General features: G+C 33.2%; 2 protein-coding genes across 3 annotated transcripts; one reads left to right on the top strand and one right to left on the bottom strand.

Annotated features, from left to right (window-relative positions):
* The first annotated feature begins 119 nt into the window (after positions 1–119).
* LOC105678631 (polyisoprenoid diphosphate/phosphate phosphohydrolase PLPP6-like) lies at positions 120–1,635 on the top strand. Its single transcript, XM_012378126.2, has 4 exons — positions 120–315; positions 559–693; positions 778–877; positions 943–1,635. Exons 1-4 carry the CDS (start codon positions 313–315, stop codon positions 1,326–1,328), a joined length of 624 nt encoding a protein of 207 aa, XP_012233549.1. The 5' UTR covers positions 120–312; the 3' UTR covers positions 1,329–1,635.
* LOC105678633 (alpha-tubulin N-acetyltransferase-like) lies at positions 1,292–20,782 on the bottom strand. 2 transcript variants are annotated; one of them, XM_012378131.2, is made up of 8 exons: positions 19,632–20,782; positions 14,143–14,292; positions 12,963–13,134; positions 8,668–8,809; positions 6,666–6,768; positions 6,478–6,565; positions 6,003–6,049; positions 1,292–3,541 (listed from the first exon to the last, which is right to left on the bottom strand). In XM_012378131.2, exons 1-8 carry the CDS (start codon positions 19,733–19,735, stop codon positions 3,235–3,237), a joined length of 1,113 nt encoding a protein of 370 aa, XP_012233554.1. In that variant the 5' UTR covers positions 19,736–20,782; the 3' UTR covers positions 1,292–3,234. The 2 variants fall into 2 exon arrangements, with proteins under 2 accessions (XP_012233554.1, XP_067203278.1); XM_067347177.1 differs by lacking the exons at positions 1,292–3,541; positions 6,003–6,049 and adding an exon at positions 6,056–6,258 and having other exon boundaries at positions 19,632–20,781.
* Between the last annotated feature and the right edge of the window lie 1,253 nt (positions 20,783–22,035).

Here is a 22,035-nt window from a genome sequence, read left to right as displayed (position 1 = left end):
CGGCGATTATTTGCGAAATGAGCACAACTCAAGTTGAGTTATACAACGTCAAACGAGAAAAATTTTTCTTTAGTTTCTGCAGATTCCGTTACGAACGTCGCAGTCGCTGTGGTTGAATCGGTTGAATTGAGATCGTAATCATATCATGAGCTAAGTAGAGCTGAATCATTTTGTATTTATATTCGATGTAGATTATCTTCAGCTGCTCTTATCAAAATAAGGTATAATCTTTTTATAAAAGTAGCTAGTGTGATCAGTCAACGATAGCGACTCTTGTAACTGTTCTGCTAATTCTAGCAGAAGAGCACGAGAATGGTATGTTTGCTATTTATAACCTACAATTTGTATGTTTAATTTTATTTCTGCTATTTTACTGTGTGTGTTTACTATTTTTTACATTTAATTATTGTATTTCAACATCTGTAACGTATATTTATATTCATATGTATTTATTAATTAGTTTTTTGTCATTTATATAAAGAAACATTATCTATTTGTTCATCATTTTTTACTTTAATTATGTGTACGAATTAAAAGATTATTTATTTTGTATTTAAGGAGGAAAAAAGGGAAGTGCCATCAACACTTAGAAAGCTCTTGGCAGTTGATGCTTATTTAAGCCATGCCTTTGCCAGTTGGGGAGAACAATTTTTATATTTAAGACAACTAAAAACTCATTATAAAGTTTTGGAGGTAAGATTAATTATTCATATGTTAATTATTTAAAGTATGACGTTATTGCGTATATATTTTTCTTTATTTTTTATTATCTTTTAGATATCTTGTAATAGCATAGCATGGCTGACGACTAATCTCATGTTAATCTGGATTTTCAACAACCCAAATTTATATCAGATGCAAGTTAATCTTTTAATAGGTAAATTTCTAATACCATTAATATATTGACACTTTTGAAGATGTTAAAAAAAAAAATTGTTACAGGATTGGTGCTTGACATTATTCTTGTCGCTGTACTAAAAGCAATAACAAGAAGGAGGCGGCCTACAGCGAACGATAATCCCTCTTCTGCTAAAGATTCCTTTCCATCTGGAGAAGCGGCTCGTGCAACATTTGTTGCATATTATTTTCTTAATCTATGGCCTTTACCTTTGATATGTGTACCACCTTTGTTGGCATGGTGCTTTTCAGTATGTACATCCAAGCTTCTGATGAGGAAACATCATGTATTTGATGTTTTGGCAGGTATAGCTCTTGGTGTATTCCAAGGTTTGCTGATAGGGTACATATACTTGGAACAAGATACTTGCAAAAGTTTAATTTGGTGGATTACTGACGAGAAAATATCTGGAGCTGAATATGATGTTTGAATATTGTTATTTTTTATGCTAGATTTTCATAATTTTTTTTTTTTAATTTGATTATGGAGATTTTAATCGATGAGTTTATGTGATTGTGTATAGAACTAGTTGTGGGTAGTATTTTATGTGATAAATATATATACTTATATTAAGGTATAAGTATATATATTTATGTATAAGTTATATATATAAGTTAATAAAAGTCTGATAGAGAAATAAAAATACGCTATAAAAAAAAAATGTTGCAAATATTTTTTGTCATGAAGTATACATGAGTTATACATGTTTCAAAATAAATAACTATTTTTTATCTGTATATGTATCTATTTATTTTCTTCCTATTCGAAAACAAGACGCACACACTCATTTTTTTATGTGTATCTATTTATCTTTTTTCTCGTTATAAGCATGTTGTATATAACTTCATGAATGGATTATATAAAATTCTTGTAGTTGGGACGACAGATATAAGTATCCAATTTTATTATAGCTTAATGTATTTTTGGATATTGATCGATAATTACGTTTAGGGTAACAATTTGTAAAGTAACATTCATTACTAATAACGATTGTTCACTGGGAAATGTCCAGCGGAAAATTTCCTAACACAGACCATTGATATATCGCCCCATTTCTTTAACTGTAGTCCTTATAATCTCTGTAGAATGTCCCTCTATTTGGATTGTACATTCTGAAATGTTAATGAAGATCTTGATTACACCTACGCATGATATACTGTATGCTTTGGTACGGTTTCACGTTAACAGTCTTCAATTGATAATGTTAATATTCGCTAATATAGTCGTATTTCTATTCCATTTATAGTGCGCCCATTCTAATATACATATCGATATAACATCAAAACTAATTGCCATGCGTTTCTAAGGTGTTTATTATACGTATAAGCAGTTTGTTCTATATATATTTATGCATTACGTGCACGCATTATTTTAATAAATATCGATCAGTCGTTAATATGAAGCAAAATGCTGCGAGAAATACTGCGTAGTTTTCTTCTATATCAATAAATAAAAATAAATAAATAAATTATATTGATAAAATCTTTGAATACTTTGCCTAGCTTTATATAGTTTACGTTTTAATTTAAAAAATTCTTGAGTACTGTTGTCTATCTCGCTGCCAAAATTATAAAGTTTTGTGCTTTATATTTTCTTACACGAGGTCCTTTCATAATAGGATAACAGAAACGATACGCAATATCGTTTTATGTTTTACGAATGATAATGTTTCAAATGTAACTATAACTGTGATCAGTGTTCATCATCTTGTCGCTGAGATTTACACAGATGATACGTATGTCTTAAACAAACATGAATACACAATTTATTCGCCACGCATATCGTTGATATATAAATTTATCTGCATATATAGATAACTTAAAAAAGGTGAGCAGGTATTGATTTTATGAAAGTAATTTCTGAATCTTTAAATTCATGAAGTTATAAGATTTTTGGATGCTTCCTTCTAATAGCTCTTTTTCAAATTTATATTCTTTCCTACATCTTACAACATACATTGCTAAAATTTATCTAAAAAAAAATTGTAACTATGTCAGAAATATTAGAAAAAATGAAAAAAAAAATTCTGCGCTAATTTCTTTTAATCTACACTTTTTCAAAGCGTAAGATCATTTCTTTTCACGGCAAGAAAGATGTCAGAGCAAAAACGGAGTGATATTCCGGCTTAACTCAACTAGATAGCAAATGGTGATTTAGAATCCTCTGTGGACCGTAATGTCTTAATCCTGAGTTAGCGATTACGCGTATCTTTTCTTACATAGAGATAGAGAAAGAAAACCGAGAAGATTAATGCTAACTCAAGTTGGTCCAATCTGTTCTCGGAAACAAATATTTTGAGCTGGAGAAAAAGACGATTACGTATTAGCCAGATCGTTTCACCATAAGGGCGAGTGATAAAACTTAAGATCCAAGTGTCCGTGTTGATTGACGCCGGTGGTCACCTCCTGACCGCACGACGGCGACGGCTTCACGTTCTTTTCCGTTTTCTCGGCCTCCAGCAGGATCGGGACAAACGGTTTCGTCTGGTTGTCCGGCACAATGGGTGTCGGGACGGTGTTCATCTCGATGCTACGTTGCTTCTGCTCCTCCTCGGAGTAGAGACTCAAGGAGCGCGGTCGTTCTAGCTTTGGCGGAGGTTCCAGTGGCGGTGGAAGCGGCGACGCGTTGCGACTATCGTCATTGCTGAAAAATCAACTTGCCCGATCAAGTCGTGACAGCGCGAGCAAGCAAGTTGACAGCGACATGCAATTATATTCCTGTCTCATTTTCGAGTTCATGCGAATCCCCCACAAGTGTCTCTTCAGAGAAGATTCTGTTTCGTTCGTTAAACACTCGTATTGTGTAACTTACTGTGGAAATTAGGAAAAAGTATAAAGATGTGAAAGACGGCTCGACAATTAAAAGATAAAGAAAAGAAAAATAAGAACCGATACGGAGCAAACTTATACGGCTCACTATTTGTTTTTTCTTAATTTCGAAGATTAATTTCTTCGATTTTTAACTCTTTGAAATACAACGCTCACATTTATAAAAAATAGAATACAAAGAATAATAATTATACAGAAAATATACAAAGTTCTTGTATGTATGTGCGCACTCAACAATAAACATGCTTCTCTCATGCTGGCAAACGGTGAAACAGTAGAAAATCGTATAATTTGTTATGCAAATGTAAATTATAAAATTAAAATATAATAAAAAATAAAAACTAATTATAAAATATCAATCACACTGAAAAAATAACTTATTAGACAAACAAAATAATACAGAATTTTTATTACTTTTGTTCAAACATTTATCAAGTTCACTGTGTATAAATAAATTATATAATTACTGTAAAATATGCAGCTACTTTAGTCATTACATTTATTAATATAATCGCAGATAATAATGTTATCACATTCATAGAATTTATTCTTGCATAAACATGTAACTCGCACAATCATTTTGATATTTGTTTGAACTAAGACAATCGCTGTTTCATTTATGAAAGCAGTTTTATTTTTCAGCATATTTGTGCATGTAAAATTTCGCCTGAAAATGTACATTAATGTTTTAAATTATAAATGAGTCGAAGATAAAGTTAAAAAAATCTCGATTTTTCGTCGATTTAAAAATATCAAAATTTTTCTTTGATTTCTTACAATTTTTTAACCTTTGATTTCTTACAATTTTTTGAAGAAAAGTAAACGTCATTTTATGCGCAGCAAATTAGCAAATCTTTATTAAGTTGATTAACTCAGGTGCAAAAATAATTACATAGAAACTTATAAGCTACAATTTACATGAAGCACATTAAATAAATATATTGTACATACTCATAAATTATATAAATTAAGTCGGAACGTAAATGAGTCTTAAGTTTTCAAGCACGAGAAAAACAGCATTTTGCGAATTTTTTGTACTTTACTATCTGTTTCTTTGTGCAATTAATTCATATATACACATCGCGATATTACAAATATTCACGACATAACGATTCTCTCGTATTTATATTACTACGTATTATTATACGTATTATTTATATTACTGCTACTATTATATTTAAATTATAATCATTACTGTATGAGCATACTCTATGTATAACATTTCAACATTACCAATCGGCGCCAGCCGATGAATTTATTTAACTATACAATTAATTTACTCTTTTATTCACGTACGCGAAAAAACATCCGTAAAAATATAATTTCTGTAAAAACTCAACAGCTTTAATATAATGTGTACAAACATGTGAAATTATTTAACGTATTGTGACAAGTTAAAAATGTTAGATCACCTAAATTTCATTTCAGATCACGTATTGTTTAATGAACAAAATAATACTATCGCAAAATTGTATAATATCGAGATATTAAAAGAAAGAGAAATATACTTTTAATGTGCAAAAAAATATTAACAATTGTAAGTTTAATCTATTTACATTTTGCTCATATAAAACACAGATTCACGAGATCATCATCACACTTCAACATTTCAAATTCACACGGTGACCCGGAAATATTTAACGCCCGCCTAGATGTGCCTTGGCAAGAGGTAACGTTTATGCATTCAGTGTAAAAATAGTGTTTCGGCAAGCTATCTCGGTAAGTGAACATTACTGCGGGATCGTCGTACATCCAATGAATCCTCCGATTATTATGATAAATGATAAAATTAGTCAATAATTATTGACTTAATGCGTTATCGCAACAAATTATTTGAAGCATCTCCAATTATTTAAAGTGTTGTACAGAAGTATACGTCGAAAACTCTTAGAACAGGATTAATTAAAGCTTATGATAATAAATTGTTTTATGGTGCAGCAACAATATGCAAAAATAAATATAAATGCAGGTAACACACATATTCTTCTCACACAATTTTTTCTCACATTCTGTACTATATAAAATTCTCTACGTGGACAATTGTTTCATACTTTGTGACTAAAGCTTGTCTTGGTGTCTCATAAATTAAATTTTTATTGTACGTAACTTGGAGAGAGTGGCCTTTCAAGATCACAACCAAAAGAATATTATTATACATAATAATATTCCTTTTATGTGCAATTCTATCATTACGTATAATAATCTTCAATTAAATATTAAAAAAGACAAAAGCAGAGGCTTGAATTAGACCATCTCGATGCGTGAATTTTACTCACCCAGTACGCTCGGCTGATTGACCAAGCATCGCTGTGTTATGGATTATCTAGAAGAAAGCGTCAATATTTATGGATTAGTCACTCTATGATGCGTTATAATGTTAAAAAAATGTTAAAAGCTTGAGAAAAAAGAGATAGATAACCGGGATCGCGTGATTAGTCTCGAGTATGCGTCAATGTTAGTGAATTCAAGCGAGAAAGAAATTTCTACACAAATATTCGTTTCGCCAAGAAGGTGCCTTTTGTGTTTTGACTTCTAAAAAAAATTATTATTTATATTTCGCAAATATTAAAATTTGGTTGTAATTTTAGTGATGTCATTGCAGATATACAAAACACTTTTTGCTCTTCCATAATACATTACAATCTCATAGAAATACACATTTTTATACATAGAAAATTGCAACAGAATGCAGCGAAATTAATAAATAAATTATGACATCCATTCCATTCTACTTCTCTATATCGTACTCACATTTGCCATGGAACAGGGCGGTCTAGCCGCGGCGTATCTACCAAACGAGCTACGCGAAACAGACGCTACGTACGGGACCCCGTTGAGGCTGAAAAGCGAAATTTCATTTCCTTCTAACTGCTGTTGATCTTATGATCTATACTCGCATCTGTCGCTTCGCAATCATACGCGGTACTCGACGCACCTACCTAGCACCGTTTTTCCCGTTATTGTTATTATTGCTCGACGTTCCGTCGTCCAGACTCGTTCTAGGAGGTAGGCTGTATCTGTTGCTTCTCACATCCCGACTTTCTACAAGTACAAAAATAAATAAGAATTTAATTATAAATTTCACACAATATTCAGGTAAGAAAAGCAAGATTTGATAAATTTATTTATAATTTTCACATAAATTCTCTCTCTCTCTCAATAAACATCCTTAAATTTTAGATATTTGAAAATCTTTTGATCAACAAAATTGATCAAGTATATCAGAATTTTAAAAAAATTACTTAGAATGTATTATTTTGTCGTGAAAATTTGCCTTATCGATCTTTATGCCAGACAGTCTTGCTTATAAGCAGCTTTTTGATTGCACTTAGTGATAATCATTATTAAATATGACGTCTAATATTTTGTTGTGTCAGTCATTCGTTATCTTGCGGTCATATATCCTTCTCCATATTTAATATTTCATTTTGTTGGATAAAGCGTTCAGGGACATCAATTTCTCATGAGAGACACGTTCGCCGTTATCAAGAAAATTGGAGCGAACCCTGCATAATCAGCATAAATGTGACTCAAGCAACCGCTCGACATCTAGGGTCGGGACTTTGATCGATCGCGGACATAAGCGAAGCATAAATCGCTTTCGCTGCGGCATTGGCCGCGATTTTGCGTCTCCCCGAGCACATATTGCCGATTTAGGACGCGAGACTCGACGCGAGTAATCGCCCGATAAAGCAGCTTGACCTTCGGAACAAGATCGGCAATGTCTAGCCTTGCAGTCTGTTTGGTAGACACCTTGAAGATCGCGAGGACTTTCGCTACAACGTAAAAGTGAAGAAAGAATCGAATCGAAAGTAATCATTCACAGGAAGTAAAAAGAGGAAGAAAAACGCGATCCATCACAATCATTTTTTAACTTGATCATTATTGTAAAAAATATTCTTTAAAATATTCATCTCGCATTGATCTTGCGCATATTTCATACGGAAATCGCATATTAATGTTTATCGTATATATCTCTGATAACGCGTACGCGAAAAAAAAATTATCAGAGTAGATTTTTACGACAGGTTCTCGACGTGAGACTTATTTTTGGCTGCACACGTCATGGAGTATTGGCCGAAAACAGTCGTTCATTGCCGCCTTATTGTGAGCAAAATAAAATTTGAAACATAATGTCACTTTGACACAGAGAAAAAGATTTATGTCTATGCTAATGAAACTAGTACCACTATAATATATTCTGGAGATTCAGCGAGCACTAAAGATATTTAATATTATTAAAACGAAAGATAGTGTTTCCTGATACTTCATCAATAAACAGTTTAGTCATCAATAAACAGACTCGCAATAAACAGTTTATTATGTCCAAGTTTTTAAAATATTGTAAATATATTACAATCAACATTTTAGTTGGGCAATTTTTGCAAATCATAAAAAAACTAATTTATTTTATTATTTTAATAAATTTTTGCATTTTGGTCAACGCACAAACTAATATTTCTTATTTAAAACTCCATATTTTATATAATATCAACTTATTTTAACGTAATTCTTCATAACGTTATTATATTTTTTAATATAATTATTTTACTGTTTCTTGTTCGATATTTCTTATTGACAAAACAGAAATATTGGTCTTCCTCGATTCCACCCTAATAGTATCAGGATAATAAGAGGTTCTCCCTCTTTTTATCCGCACCCTTTCTTTTCGTTGCTTATCTCATGCTCCATATTCATACCCTTCATTACTCGTAACTATGAGGGCGGAATAATCATGAGAATCATTCTCCTTAGAAATGGAAACAATCGTAGAAAATTGCACGACTGAGCAACAAAATTATCACATTGTCTGATTCAATATTTTGTTATAAGATTTTTCTTATCATAGTGTGCTTATAAATATAAAAAATTATGTAATGTTTCTTTACTTATATATTGCATAAATCGATGATGATATGTGTAAAAAAAATAATTACATACCGTCATTGAAGAATCCCTCAAAAACGACGAATTTGTTGTTCTGTGAAATGATCTTTGAGAGTCCGTAATATTTGTTCAGGAAAGCTAAGAACTTTTCTGACGGCCGATCGATCGCCAATTTCACTGGTCTAATGTTCTCCTCCTATTAATTAAAACACATTTTATTAGAAGTAATGATATATGATGATAAAGAAAAAATATAAATAAAATAAAGGAAAAAAATAGTACAAGAATAATAAAAAGAAACAAAATTAAATTGTTTTCAATTATTTATAGGTACTTCAAATTTATAAGAGTTAAGTATCATAGAACATAAAAGCTATTGATCCCAATTCAAAATTAATATTAATTTCCATTCATTTCTGCAAAGAAGAAAACATTAAAAATTATAGATTTGTATCTATATTTCTCTTCAATAATTTAATATATTTATTCGTATGTATGTAATGGCCAAATAATATAGCTGTGTAAGTATAATTAACTTTCATCGTTCGGTGAGAGCCCAGACTCGTGCCGAGCGATTTAGTGCGTTTAACACGGAACTAAAGTTTCCAATATCAGCTATTCCGTAGTAAAAGTAACAGAATTAGGAGAAAACACGATGATTACTGCGTACAAATCGGTGAACCGTACCGAAACAAACGGACTGCACGAGTTCAGTCACCTTGCGAGTTGCCTTCGAGCGTAACACCTACCTACCTCTACGTATAATGATCTTTTGTCACGCGTTTATTTAAGATCACTCACGTTTTTTGCGCGCTACATCTCTAGCCGTAACTTGCGAGAAAGTCGTCCGCGACCACGAAATAGCCCGATCGTTATAAAATTATAGCCCCGTAAGATAAGGGATCTTTTATAATACAACGCGTTTTATACGAAGTTGCAGATCGTATCAACGTTGACGTTAAGATAATAACATGTTCATGCTTAAGCAATTTTCTTTACTTTTAAAATAAAAATAAAATTTAATAAGTCTCAATTAAAGGCTCTCGGATATTCAATTAGCACGTGTTAATATACTTCATGAGAGCTTAATTAGCGATAGCTCGTGCGTTACGAAATTTTGATCCTGACTTTAGACTTTTATCAACGAAAAATACGCTTTCTAAACTTAATACGTACGATATTTATTTATTCATTTCTTATAGTTTCTGTATAAATTATACATTTATTAATATTCATTCGTAAAGTAGATTTCAGTATTTTTTGATTATCTATATTCGAGTGTAAGGCGCACTTTATAAAATTATAGTCTTAGCATCAACTTGTTATTTTCTTTTTAATTATGCTGGAAATTATAATTTAATATGAGATATTATAACTTCATGAGAAATTATAACTTCCCATTATCGTCCGTTATAATGTAGAAGTCTGAAAATTTATAGCATTCTTCGATATTCCGCTAGAGAGTTCAATTGCACGCAAAAATTTCACAAAGTAAATGTACCAAAGTAAGCGGCAAACTAGTAAAATTTTCTTCCGTTAATTTTAAAATATTAAGTAACTTTCATAACTTCCGCAGTAAGAAACAACAGCGGGGATTACATTGTAGCCGCATCTAATAACAGTTGTTACGATAATCGCGTCGCAGTGTAGTATGTTTAATTAACGCTGGTTTAATTAATTCTGCAATAACTTTCGTAGCTTCCGTAACTTTTGTAGCTTTTGCAGTGAAAATAACGATAGCAGCGGATTACTGTTATTTAATGATGGCTATTACAGCGATTGTGCCGCAGTGTCATAAACTTCATTGACATTGACAAAACCCGCAATGTTGAGCACTACTTTCTGACCGCCGTGTGCCGCAGAATACGATAGATCATTGTGCGTAAAGAGAAAATAAGAGCCTTGTGCGAAAGGTACGCGCTCTCATAATAGCGAACGTTACGTAGCGCAAATGCGCCTTTGTGTCTGATGCAGCGTTTCGAAATGGCTTTCACAGAAAGATGAATGGACCACATCTTTCTAGGGCAAAAATCATAAAAAAACGTGCTACTCTTAAAAAAAAGTCATATAAAAGCCACATTTACAGAAAATGTTGTAAATTTTTCTGTCTAAAAATGCTCCCAAGCATATAATGCTTTGCGTTAAATCTATGTGCTGGAAAAATGTGACATTGTTGAATTTAAATTGTCGAGACATTTTATGGGACTTTTCTTCTTACAATCTTTCTGGAATATTTTTATCCTCAATTTTCTTATGTTACCAGCCAATTTACATAATTTTTCTTATAACATTTTTCAAAGGAAAGGTCATATATTGTACGAGAAACGCGTATATCTTCAGTTTCATTGATGATAGTAACGTTCAATAAGTACACCAATAATTATGACGTCATACTTTCGAATGACTCATAATGTGACGTGAGAGCGAAGGGAAATAATCGCGCAATAATGGACATGAGTTTTAGTCAGGTATCGTGTTTTAAGTTTTACTGTATTCGATTGGGAATTGGATGCGTGTTATTTGTAGAGAAATCTTAACAAGTGCTTCGAGCACAGTTGAACATGATGCTGGCACGTGAGCTTGATGTATTCACCGTTCTATCTCTTCTGACCGTGTAATTAAATACTTTTCGCCACAATAATTAATTATTTTAACTTAAGATAAAGTGTAGATAAACATCGCAAAACCGGTAGGTTCCAACCAATTTATTTAAAATTGCACAGTAAACATAATAAATATTTATATATGTATTATCTTTTATTCAAATAATTATTTCGGATTTAAAAGCGCAATATGTGTAATTGGTCTGTTTTTAAAATTTATGATAAAATTTAAAAAATCTATTTTAAGTAAAGAATAAATAAATTTATAGAATATAAAATTTAAAATATGATCTACGTCTTTTGTAAATCTTATAGCGCGAATATTTTATATTCTAAGCAGGTTACGCAAGAGAATAAAAAAAATAACTGTCTCCTTTCGTTACAGTTCTGTGCACTTGTTCTCACGTGACACCGATTTCAGGGTTTTAGGTCCTCGAGCGGAACGAAAGGCAGTTTACGGAATCCTACGTTTTTCTCTTTGTTACGTGAATTTCATGTTTTACCTCGAGAAATAAATTATTTTAGTCTAAAATTTTCTTCTCAAAATAGTTGTTTATTCTGATTTCTGTATATTCTGCAATTGATCAATACGTATAAACGTTTAATACGTTTTTAAAATATAATATAAATTGTTTGTGTGTGTTACAGCTTATAGTTAAAATATTACAATCAATAGAAAAATTACGAAAGAATAATTTGCATAATGCATATGTTTTAGTTAACTAACTTACATATGCATATATTCTATATTTTACGTATACGTAGCAAAATCAATTGTTTAAACTCTCACGCGATACATTGATAACACTGATGTATTGACGATATGCTATCATCAATATACATTGCATACATTTCAGCGAAATAATCCATGAAATTACTCTCTGCATAATTTTTCATATTTTTCGACACGTTCTACTTGCATAAACACTCGCATATTTTTTCATTCAATATTCATTTCATCAAAATGGAATAAAATCTTCGGCAAAGAATATTTATATTTTCAGAATAATTATTTAAATTTTTCTAATCAAATAATTCTTTCAATTATATTATATTAACGCCTAATTTTCAACAGTTTTATTTTACGCGTCACTTATAAATTGCTTAAAATAATTATCGTCCCTCTATTAGGCAAATATTATTTATTTCTTTATTACTGCGCAGCACGATTGCAACGAGCTTTTGTTTTATACGGAGCTTTAACGATAGCGATCTAAATCGTGATCGCGCGCGACGCCTTCTGCTCCCGTGCAGGAAGTAATTATACCTTGTACTGGTGCATCGAAGATTTGTCCGCGAGCGAGGAAGCCCGTATCTTATAGCGGAAACTCTCTCTCTTTCCTCGCGTGAGAACGACCCGTTTCTCGCGAACTCATTAACATACAATTATCGAGAGAAAATGTTCCATTAATTAAATCGTCTTCTTTCAATATATTTTAGAAGCATTGTAGAAAAATTTCATTCTTCTACACAATAAAACAGTTCATCTTTATTTCTCGTAGGTCAAATTTCACCCAAAGTTGTGATTAAAGATGTAATTTTTTTAATAACGCCAAAAGAGAGAGAAACTAAAACGCGTAGTTTTCAGTTATTAATTTTTTAATTAATTTATTGCGATCGATGCAGGTCAGAAATAACTGCATGTTAAATCACGGTCATTTTCTTCATCCATAGCAATAGTCCAAGGTTAAATATAATTTAGGAATATGTAGCGTGTGTGTGTATGTGTGTGTGCGTTGTACTTACGGATAACATGTACTGATATAGAGTGTTGCCCAGGCCCATACGTTGCCGCGACTCGTGCACGTAGAAGTCCAAGATGCATCTCGCCTGCAGTTGATAATGCTCCCCCGTCTCGTCGAAGAGAAACAGATTCTTCGATCCTGTCTTCAGTAATCCTACCACGCTGCCCAGTCCGCTGCAAAATCGAACAATATGAGCGATTTACGCGAATGATTCACCATCGCACGCGAGACATCTTCGAAGGACGCTATGTTATATCGTTACGTCGTTTTAATGATTGCTAAGTGATGCGTAATACCTGCGTATGGTCTGACGCATATCTCATACCATTTTTCACAGTGGGAACCTTTATCTTTATTTATAAGCAACGAGAAACGTGACATTGTCTTTAATAATTAAGTTCCAAAATGGGAAACGCGTCGCAAAATCATATTCTATTGTTAATTGCAGATAGGTTTTGCGTTTCTAATTTAAACAGTAATTTCAATTTGAGCCTGGATTAGAGAATATACTCTGCAATCTGCGAAATTGTGATGAAAATTACAAGTTTCTATGACGCTGTGACATTGCGCTAAAAAATTGATGCAAAATTAATCAAAGGTACATAAATTATCCGTAAATAAAAGATATGCTCGGTAATTCTGGGATTCTTTATAGATTACACTGAGTATTACGTAGTTCCTTAATTAAGCAGTCTTAAGTACAGGCGAGTTATGTAAATAAAACGTTGAGAGTCGTGTGTTGCTTTTAGAGAGAATTCGGAAGATGAATAGATATCCGTAGTGTCGAGTTAAGCCCAGAGCTCGGCACATCGATCCACGAGTTTCCATCCCCTTAGCTTAGAAAACACCCATCTCTCTGCAGCGACACACATTTCAAATATCTCAATTCCAACATTAAGAATTTTTAAATTTTTGCTTCCATTATTTCGAGTGTAAAAATAATCCAAGTAATCATAATCTAATTATAATTTAATTTAAAATTTCTGAAAAGGCATTTGGAACTTCGAAGATTATACCAGATTTACAAAAAAGAGCTTTTGATCCACAAGAGAAATTTGGAAAATTTCTATTTCCATTTCAGCGAATAGCGCATTTCAAGTGGAAATAGTTCAATAATAGATATCCCAAGTATTATATTGTATTATATCCCAAGTAAACTTACGTAAATGATAAGGACTTACTTATTTGCTTCATTATCTACGAGCAAGTAAATCGTGTGATCTGTGTCTCGGAGTTTAAGGGCGCTGGTGATGGGCTTGTTGAGTCCTTGAGCCTTCGCCGATGCCTCGCCCATATCGTCCAGTATTCTGCTCAATAGTCTCTGACATTCGCTGAAATAAAAAGATATTTGTTAGAAAAGAAACTAATTTAAACTTACGTTTAGTAAATAATCTAAGAAATGTAATTCAATGTTCCATTGAAAAACTAATCTCCTATTTAAGACGTTCTATAAACATAGTTTGAAAGATATATAAAATTGAGTGGATTAAGAGCCTTATTTTTGATTAAAATGGCTCGGTTGTCAATTTCGACGGACGTTTGCAGGTATTACTTGAAATAGAACGAGCGAAAAATAGCATCTCGATCGGACATCGCCGTTTTTCAATGCCGCAACTACGTAGATTGCGGTTTATCGCTGAAATAGCACGAGACAGCCACGTTCCACTTTTCTCGCTTCGTCTTCACATTTTATGCTATGCGCATCACTCTCGCAGATTCACGCTAATCAATTGCGGACGGTAAATTAATTCTGATCCGTGTTCTTGCGCCGAGTATTTAGGACAAGTCGTTTTTGTGAAAACTAGCGGAAAACAACGTGATAAAAAATATACGGGAAGTAGAAAGTACTCGATAAGAATGCAGGTAAACTTCTGTGTCAATGCATTAATTCGTTCGTACTGCACTGAGAACAAAGAACTATCATAAATAATATTGATCATAATTTTCAAACGCGTAAATATTAAAAGTGGCCTAATATTTTACAATAACATAAATTAAACATCAATAAAAAAGCTTCAAAGCCATGCTGATATGATTAAAAAAGGTCCATGTTTTTACACGATCATAACAATCTTGGGGAGAACAATTTTGCTATCCAATCACTTCGGTGTTCTAAATTACACGTTAGAAAATTACACGGATGCAATTACCCACGTCGTTCTTCATAATAAAAATGCACAAGATGATAGATAAGAGAAACGAATTCTTCCCGCAACAAACCATCTAGTTACAAGCGATGACCTAATTCAAGTTTGGACACGTTTTTGGACACATGCCAATCGCCCGCTTTGCGATACGGATCACGTTGATCTATTCCATCGGCGTTGCCTTCTTTTTTATGGTCATTATGCTATAGGTGCGAAGCGTGATAGATCGTTCGGCAATGACGTGAGTAATCGCCATGAGTAGAAAGCTGCATTGCGAAATCTACGGCTAATCTCCAAAATGTGAAACATTGCGGAAGTAGCTTACATAAGACGCTTGCTTAATGGATCTTCTAATGATTTTGAAATCGATTTTTTCTAGCGGAAATTTGATAGAAAAGTATTAAAAGCTTCCCTTCAAAATGCAGAGTCATAAAATATCACAAGACTAATCTCATAAAATATTAATACCATGTTTAAAATTTCGTGGCACTGACTTAAATTATTTGTAAGCAAAACTTTTTAATTAATTTTCTAAATATGTTTCAAACGCGATAAATAATCAGCAATTTTATAATTTAAATATTTGTTAAAAATCTAAAAGTTTGATGCTTAAAAAACTGAATTGAGTGTTTTTAGAGCTTTTGTGACAAACACAAAAACAAGAAAATTGATCTGCCACTTAGCAAAAGAGATGCCAGCATATGGATATTTCTATTACTTATCTCTACCACTTAATCTTAATATCAGCTGGCTATGTTGCAATCGGTACTTAATATCATTCAATAACGTTATTCCAATAATCATATGTGGCGATGTGATTGGTGCCGGAAACATTACACGCCGGTTCCATAAAAAGACGGAATCAAGGTGATCAAGGAAGTGCGATTTATCGGCCGTCCTCGCACGCCGATGGAATGCGCAAAGATTGCTCTCTCACACTCTCCGCTCCGGTAATTCTGTCCGCTTGTATTTGAAATTATTGGTCGAGAAGAAAGATGATTTCACATGTAGTAAAGTTTACGAGCAAAATCGGTTAATTCCGCTTTACAAGAGCAGTTCTGCGCGCGACCGTGAGAAGTTTTGAGGATAGTTGACACTCTAACAAGACTATAGATTATAGTGGACAGCTTGCAATTTACATCATTTAATGATATAATGTATCATCTCTCTGGGCAGAAATAGTTGAACTTTCTAACAAGATAATGGATTGATATAAATATATAAGATAAAGTACCGCTGTGAAAGAAACAATTTTGTAATTTATTTGACCCAAAATAATTAATAATTATATATTAGTAATAATAATAAATATAGTAATCTCAGAGCAAATTTATCGTTATAGAACGTTTTATTTATAAATCTTTTCTCAAACCGACGTAAATTTCAATATATAAAATAATTTAAAAAAAATTAAACATTTTAAAAAATTTATCGCTGCTGCCTTTATCGCGCGCTTCAGAGATTCCTTGATAAATATTTTTCACGGTGCTAAATTGAGCGTTAAATCTGTTGAGAAACTTGATCTCTGATCTCTCGCTTGGTCACTAATTGTGAGAAATAAGTTTTTGAAGTGTTAAATTCGTTTTGAATCATTCTTATTTTATCTGTTTTTAACACATCAAGTTTAACTTACAAGTTTGTAATTAATAAGTGTAATTAAGAAGTCTACGCAAAAATCCAAGATATCTTCACACACACACGAATTCCGCCATAAACGTATCAATTTCAAAGATTAAGATTACGCGAGATTATAGCGAGTCACGATAATGCCAGTGTAATGACCGATTTTATATAGCGCACACACGTAATCATTGTGTCAAGTGTGTTCCTGCGTTCTCGTCAAGGAGGACAGGCGTACCGGAGACAGTGTTTTCCGGATAATAATAAGGTAATGAGGGACAAACCTCTTGTGATGAGAAGAAACCATTTATTCGCTATTTCGTCAGACTTCCGCAAGCGTCGCGAGTCACTGCTCAAGAATTCGATGGAGATTGCAAGTATAAACCGGGTTCTATGAACTGACAATCTCACGGTGCACTCAGAAGTCCGTCTGTTCGACTTACCGCTCGAAAATGTCTATCTACTTCGCATTTCGTAAAGTTTCTTTCGCAACAAAAAGTCTTCGTCTTGTCTTCGAGAGCAAAGTATGTAGTCTACTTTTTGAATCGACTCAAAAAAATTGCATCAATTATTGTTTCATGAAGCGGAAACTGAAATGTGTGCCACACTTTCGAATACAACGATATATTAAAAATGCAACAGAGGTATAAAAAAAAAAGTAATTTCTCACGAGAGTAAGTCACATAATGTACTGTAAGTATTGTATCTTCGATAACAAATGAGTTGGACGAGTGTCAGAGTCTCGTGCAGAGTCTTATCTAGATTGTGAAAATTATTTGCGTAATATGATCCCTTAATCGTGACCTGAATCTTAATTTGCGAGATGACATGAAATTACGCCATTCCTTGCGACTTCTAGGCATTCCACAGTGACTTTCAATCAGCTAAATAGACATTCCGGATTCCGCGGTTATTAGCCGCGGCAAAGATAATAATATTCGTTTAGTGATTAATTAAACGCTGTGAATCCATTCTGCGTTAATGGTCATTTATTGATGTCTTATTTTATTAAGAAAACATTACGCAAAATAACTGTAATAATAAATTAGTAAAATACTGTGGCTCTGAAATATTTAAATTATACAAAATGACAATATGCTGCTATAATAAATGCATGCGATTTAAAATATGCACCAATAAATATCGTGAATGGAATACGGAATAGTTTTATAGAAATTTGTTATGTATGAGAATACTGTATGCAAATTATTTGCGCGTCTCTTCGTAATTTTGCACCAACGTGCGCATTTGGCGACGATCAAAGAAACATCGTCATCGGTTAACATATGTATATAATTATTTAATGTCACGGATATCCTCAGTAATCCAATGGAAATCGCGCGAAATGTGCGGATGCATTAAATTTTTTAGCTTTCATAAATTTAATAAGAAAATTATCTCTAATACACAAATTCGAAATTTGCACGTAAATTTAATGCGAATTCACATTTACACACACATTTTATTTATATCTTTAAATTTAAAAAAATACAACATTTTTTATTTTAAATTCCAAATAAAATCTAAACACCACATTTTTAATTTTAATTTTTTGAGATTTTTAACTTTCAATTTTTTGAAAGTTTGATTTTAAATTTCTCATTCCGTATGCAGTTCAACAATAGGTCTATTATGACATGACGTGCCGCGAGACTCCGCGTTGTTCGACATATATCGAATTTGTAAATCAGTAGTTGACGCATCGCATACAAAATATTGCGAGACGCACGAGACGCGACTTGTTACGTAAATGACATTCGAGAAATTTGATATTCATTATTGTTCTCATATATGGATTTTGTTTGTACAATTCAGCAAATAGCAAACAGTTGATTTGTAATTTTTTTTCATTATTTATTGATTTCTAGTATTTTTCACGTAAAACATTTGAAATAAAAATGTGCAATAAATTAATAAAATAATCATCACAATATAAAAGATTTTAGAACAATCTAATTTTATATTACTTATTAATCAATCAACAAATGTGACAGATCGTGAATAAAAAAAGAAAGTAATAGTTATAGTGATAAAATAACTTAAATCACTTATAAGAAACTTATAGTTTTATAGACTTATAGTTTTTCAAAAAATTGCAGAAAGCCAAGAATGATACTAACTGACTGATTTGTCATACTACTAATACACAGTGAAAGTTTCGCGTCTGTATACATATATGTCCATTATATTATGACCATCGACATAACCTTGGCGATAATAGACGATGCCATACAATACTTTCACGCATTGTCGCATTCTTTTCTCTCTTTTTTTTTTATGAGAAATTCGCGGATTATATACGGTTTTAAGTCTCAGTTCTAAAGAAGTGACAAGATGTGGCCTCATTTAACAGACAATATATAAAATATACAAAGAAAATCATAATCTTATTTAATATTTTATTCTTTTTATAATTTTACAATAATTAAAAATTGGTTTTCATGATAAATTTAAAGAAAAATGATGGTTTCAATAATTGTTTTCTGAAATTTGAATAAAAATCTCCTTTCTTTGCGGTTTAAATTATTAATTTTTGTACATATGTTATAAAATTATTTAATAAATGACCGAATACTGAAACACTAAAAAATAATTACATATATGTTATAAAATATTATTCTAAAAAAATATACATATGTATATAAATGTAACATACATATATGTATATCTCTATGTACCTGTACGTATTTATACATTTATAAATTCATATAGAAGTATATAAATAATAAATCATTATATATAATATTGAAATAATAAATATAGAAAACCACTTAGGTTAGACTTGCTATTCTCAAATTATAAATACATACAATTACACACGCATTTTAATCTATAATAGATATTACGCTCTACTCGATTAACTATTTGAGCAAGTTATTTTGAAATCTTAAGCGTGCACTCACTTCAATTCGCGTCGATCGCCTTTGAAGTCTTCCGGCACCAGGTTATGTGTGACCTTGTTGATCTTCCTAGGCAAGAGTTTATTTACGTTGAACTTGAACTCCATCTCGATATGAGGCCGTTGCTACCGCTCGAATCGTATGTGTTTCCTCGTTCACGTCGTCCTCGTTGTCGTCGTTGCGTATTTCGCACCGGCAACACGTCAACTCGTCTTCGTGGATAGCGGCGAGACTGTTTTTTCGACCCTACCCAGGGTGACGAGGGCTCGCCTTGAATATGGCCGTTGTCCGCGCACCCTTTCAGCGGCAGTTTTACTCCGCGTTGTTGACTGTCATGTGAACATCGATCGTTTCACTCTCTCTTTCTCTCTCTCCGTTTTTCTCGCTTCCCTTCTCGCTGTCTTTTTCTTGCTCCTGGGCGGCGAGCTCCTGTCACTGACGCAGAATCTCGCTCGAGAATCTCGTATCAAAGAACACCTTTGCGCGGCACTCCGTTCGTCACGTGGGTGCACCGACACCGTTCGTCCCGTTCTATTTCTCAATCGTCGTACGCTCTGAAATTACACTTGGAACATCTGTATTTTCCCATTCGAGATTATACGTGCGTCTTTTCCCCCGATCGATCACTTCTCGTTGTTTGTATCACTCGCAAAAACGTCTGCTTCAGCCGCGAGAGCGACGTCGAAAGACTCCGGAATCGATCGTGTACAACTACTACACAACCCGCGCTCACTTCACGGCTCACGGCCGACTGATAGCCGTCGCATCGCGAGCTGCACTCGAGAGTGGAATACACGGATACCTCCACCACGTCCCTCCTTCGCGGGAGAGCGACCGGCAAGTGATTTGACGTTCGTTCAAACGCGCCTTCGAAATGCCTGTGTGATTTGATCACGCACTAAATCAGGGTCTTGAAATCATTGACAGATGACTTGACGAAGATCGACGAAAACCGAAGGAATATCGCGATATTCGAGTAGCGGAAATTTGTTGCGCGTTCAACACCGTTCGATTTAATGTTACGTTAAACTCGTCTGACAAAACGATAGGGCCACCGGACTGCACTGCTATGAATGAGATACGTTTAATTTTTCCCGTAAAATCCGCGAGAGCTGCGCCAAGGCGCGCGCGCATACCGCGGCGACAATCGCCGACAGGATTGTATTCGCATGCGAGCAGCATGAAATTGAATCCGGCACTGGCTGCGTGTTGAGTGTTCGTTACCTGTACGATAGATGACGCCTGTCGACTCTCTTTCATCCGTTGTCCAATGTATCACAGTTATCATCTGTAATTATCGCCTCTATTATTGACATTTGATTAGATCAACATTAGTGTACACATGTCAAAAAAAAAGTACGTATGCTATATATTGATCTCTACTACTTGTTACTCAAGTGTCATGTTGTAAGTATATTTAAAACGAATCAGTGACATCGTCAAAAACTATAAAACGTTGATTAGTAAAGATTATAATGCCCTAACTAGACCGGAGGATGATCCTACTTGTGGCTCATTCGAGTGCATAGTTTGACAGACCGACCGAATCGATTTAATTGGATAAAAAAAATTATTTGATATGATTAATACGATTGGAAGTCAACTTTAATATAATTTTAACTTGTCAAACTATGCACTTAGATAAGTCACAAGTAGGATCATCCTCCGGTCTAGTTAGGGCATAAAAGAACAAAAAAAAACTGATCCCAATATCAATAATTAAGATATTACAAAATTACAACATTACAAAATTATTTGTATCATACTGGAAAACTGAACATACTTTTTAATATTTCAACACAAATATTCCGATGCAAAAATGAAGGTTATAAAGGCCCATTTAAGGCCCATTTATACATATCCGTGCCGTATCCGTACCGTACACGTCCGTGCACGGATGCTAGGTTCGATTCCATATGATTAAATGTAAGTATTTACACTATTCCGTATCCGTACCGTCCGTGTCGGTACCGGCACCGCAGATGTCGGCGGCGACGATATTTTCACGGACCGGACGACACTGAACGTGCCGGTACTGACAAGTGTAAATAGGCTTCAGTGTAGCGTTCAGATTTTTGAGTCTCATTTTGTATCAGTCTGCGATATCGAGAGCATTCTTTTAAAATAAAGAAATGAATAATGAAAAATTGATAGAATTAGTGCAACAACGCATCGAATTATACGATCTTTCCCATCCAAAATATCTTGATGGAATTTATAAAGAAAAACTGTGGCAGAATATTTTTCAAGAACTTGACCAACCAGGTAATTTTACTCATGATAAATATTATTTTACAAATAAATTTTTATATTTATTATAAACATTATTTTATTTGAAGAAAAAATACACAATTCTCTTTAAAAATCTATACATATGTAGGAACGTGTTTTCGCTAGCCGGTTCTCT

This window comes from Linepithema humile, chromosome 1 (genome assembly GCF_040581485.1).
Source record: "Linepithema humile isolate Giens D197 chromosome 1, Lhum_UNIL_v1.0, whole genome shotgun sequence".
Taxonomy (NCBI): domain Eukaryota; kingdom Metazoa; phylum Arthropoda; class Insecta; order Hymenoptera; family Formicidae; genus Linepithema; species Linepithema humile.
The sequence above is the reverse complement of the archived record's forward strand: the minus strand, read 5'-3'. Positions and strand labels throughout refer to the sequence as shown.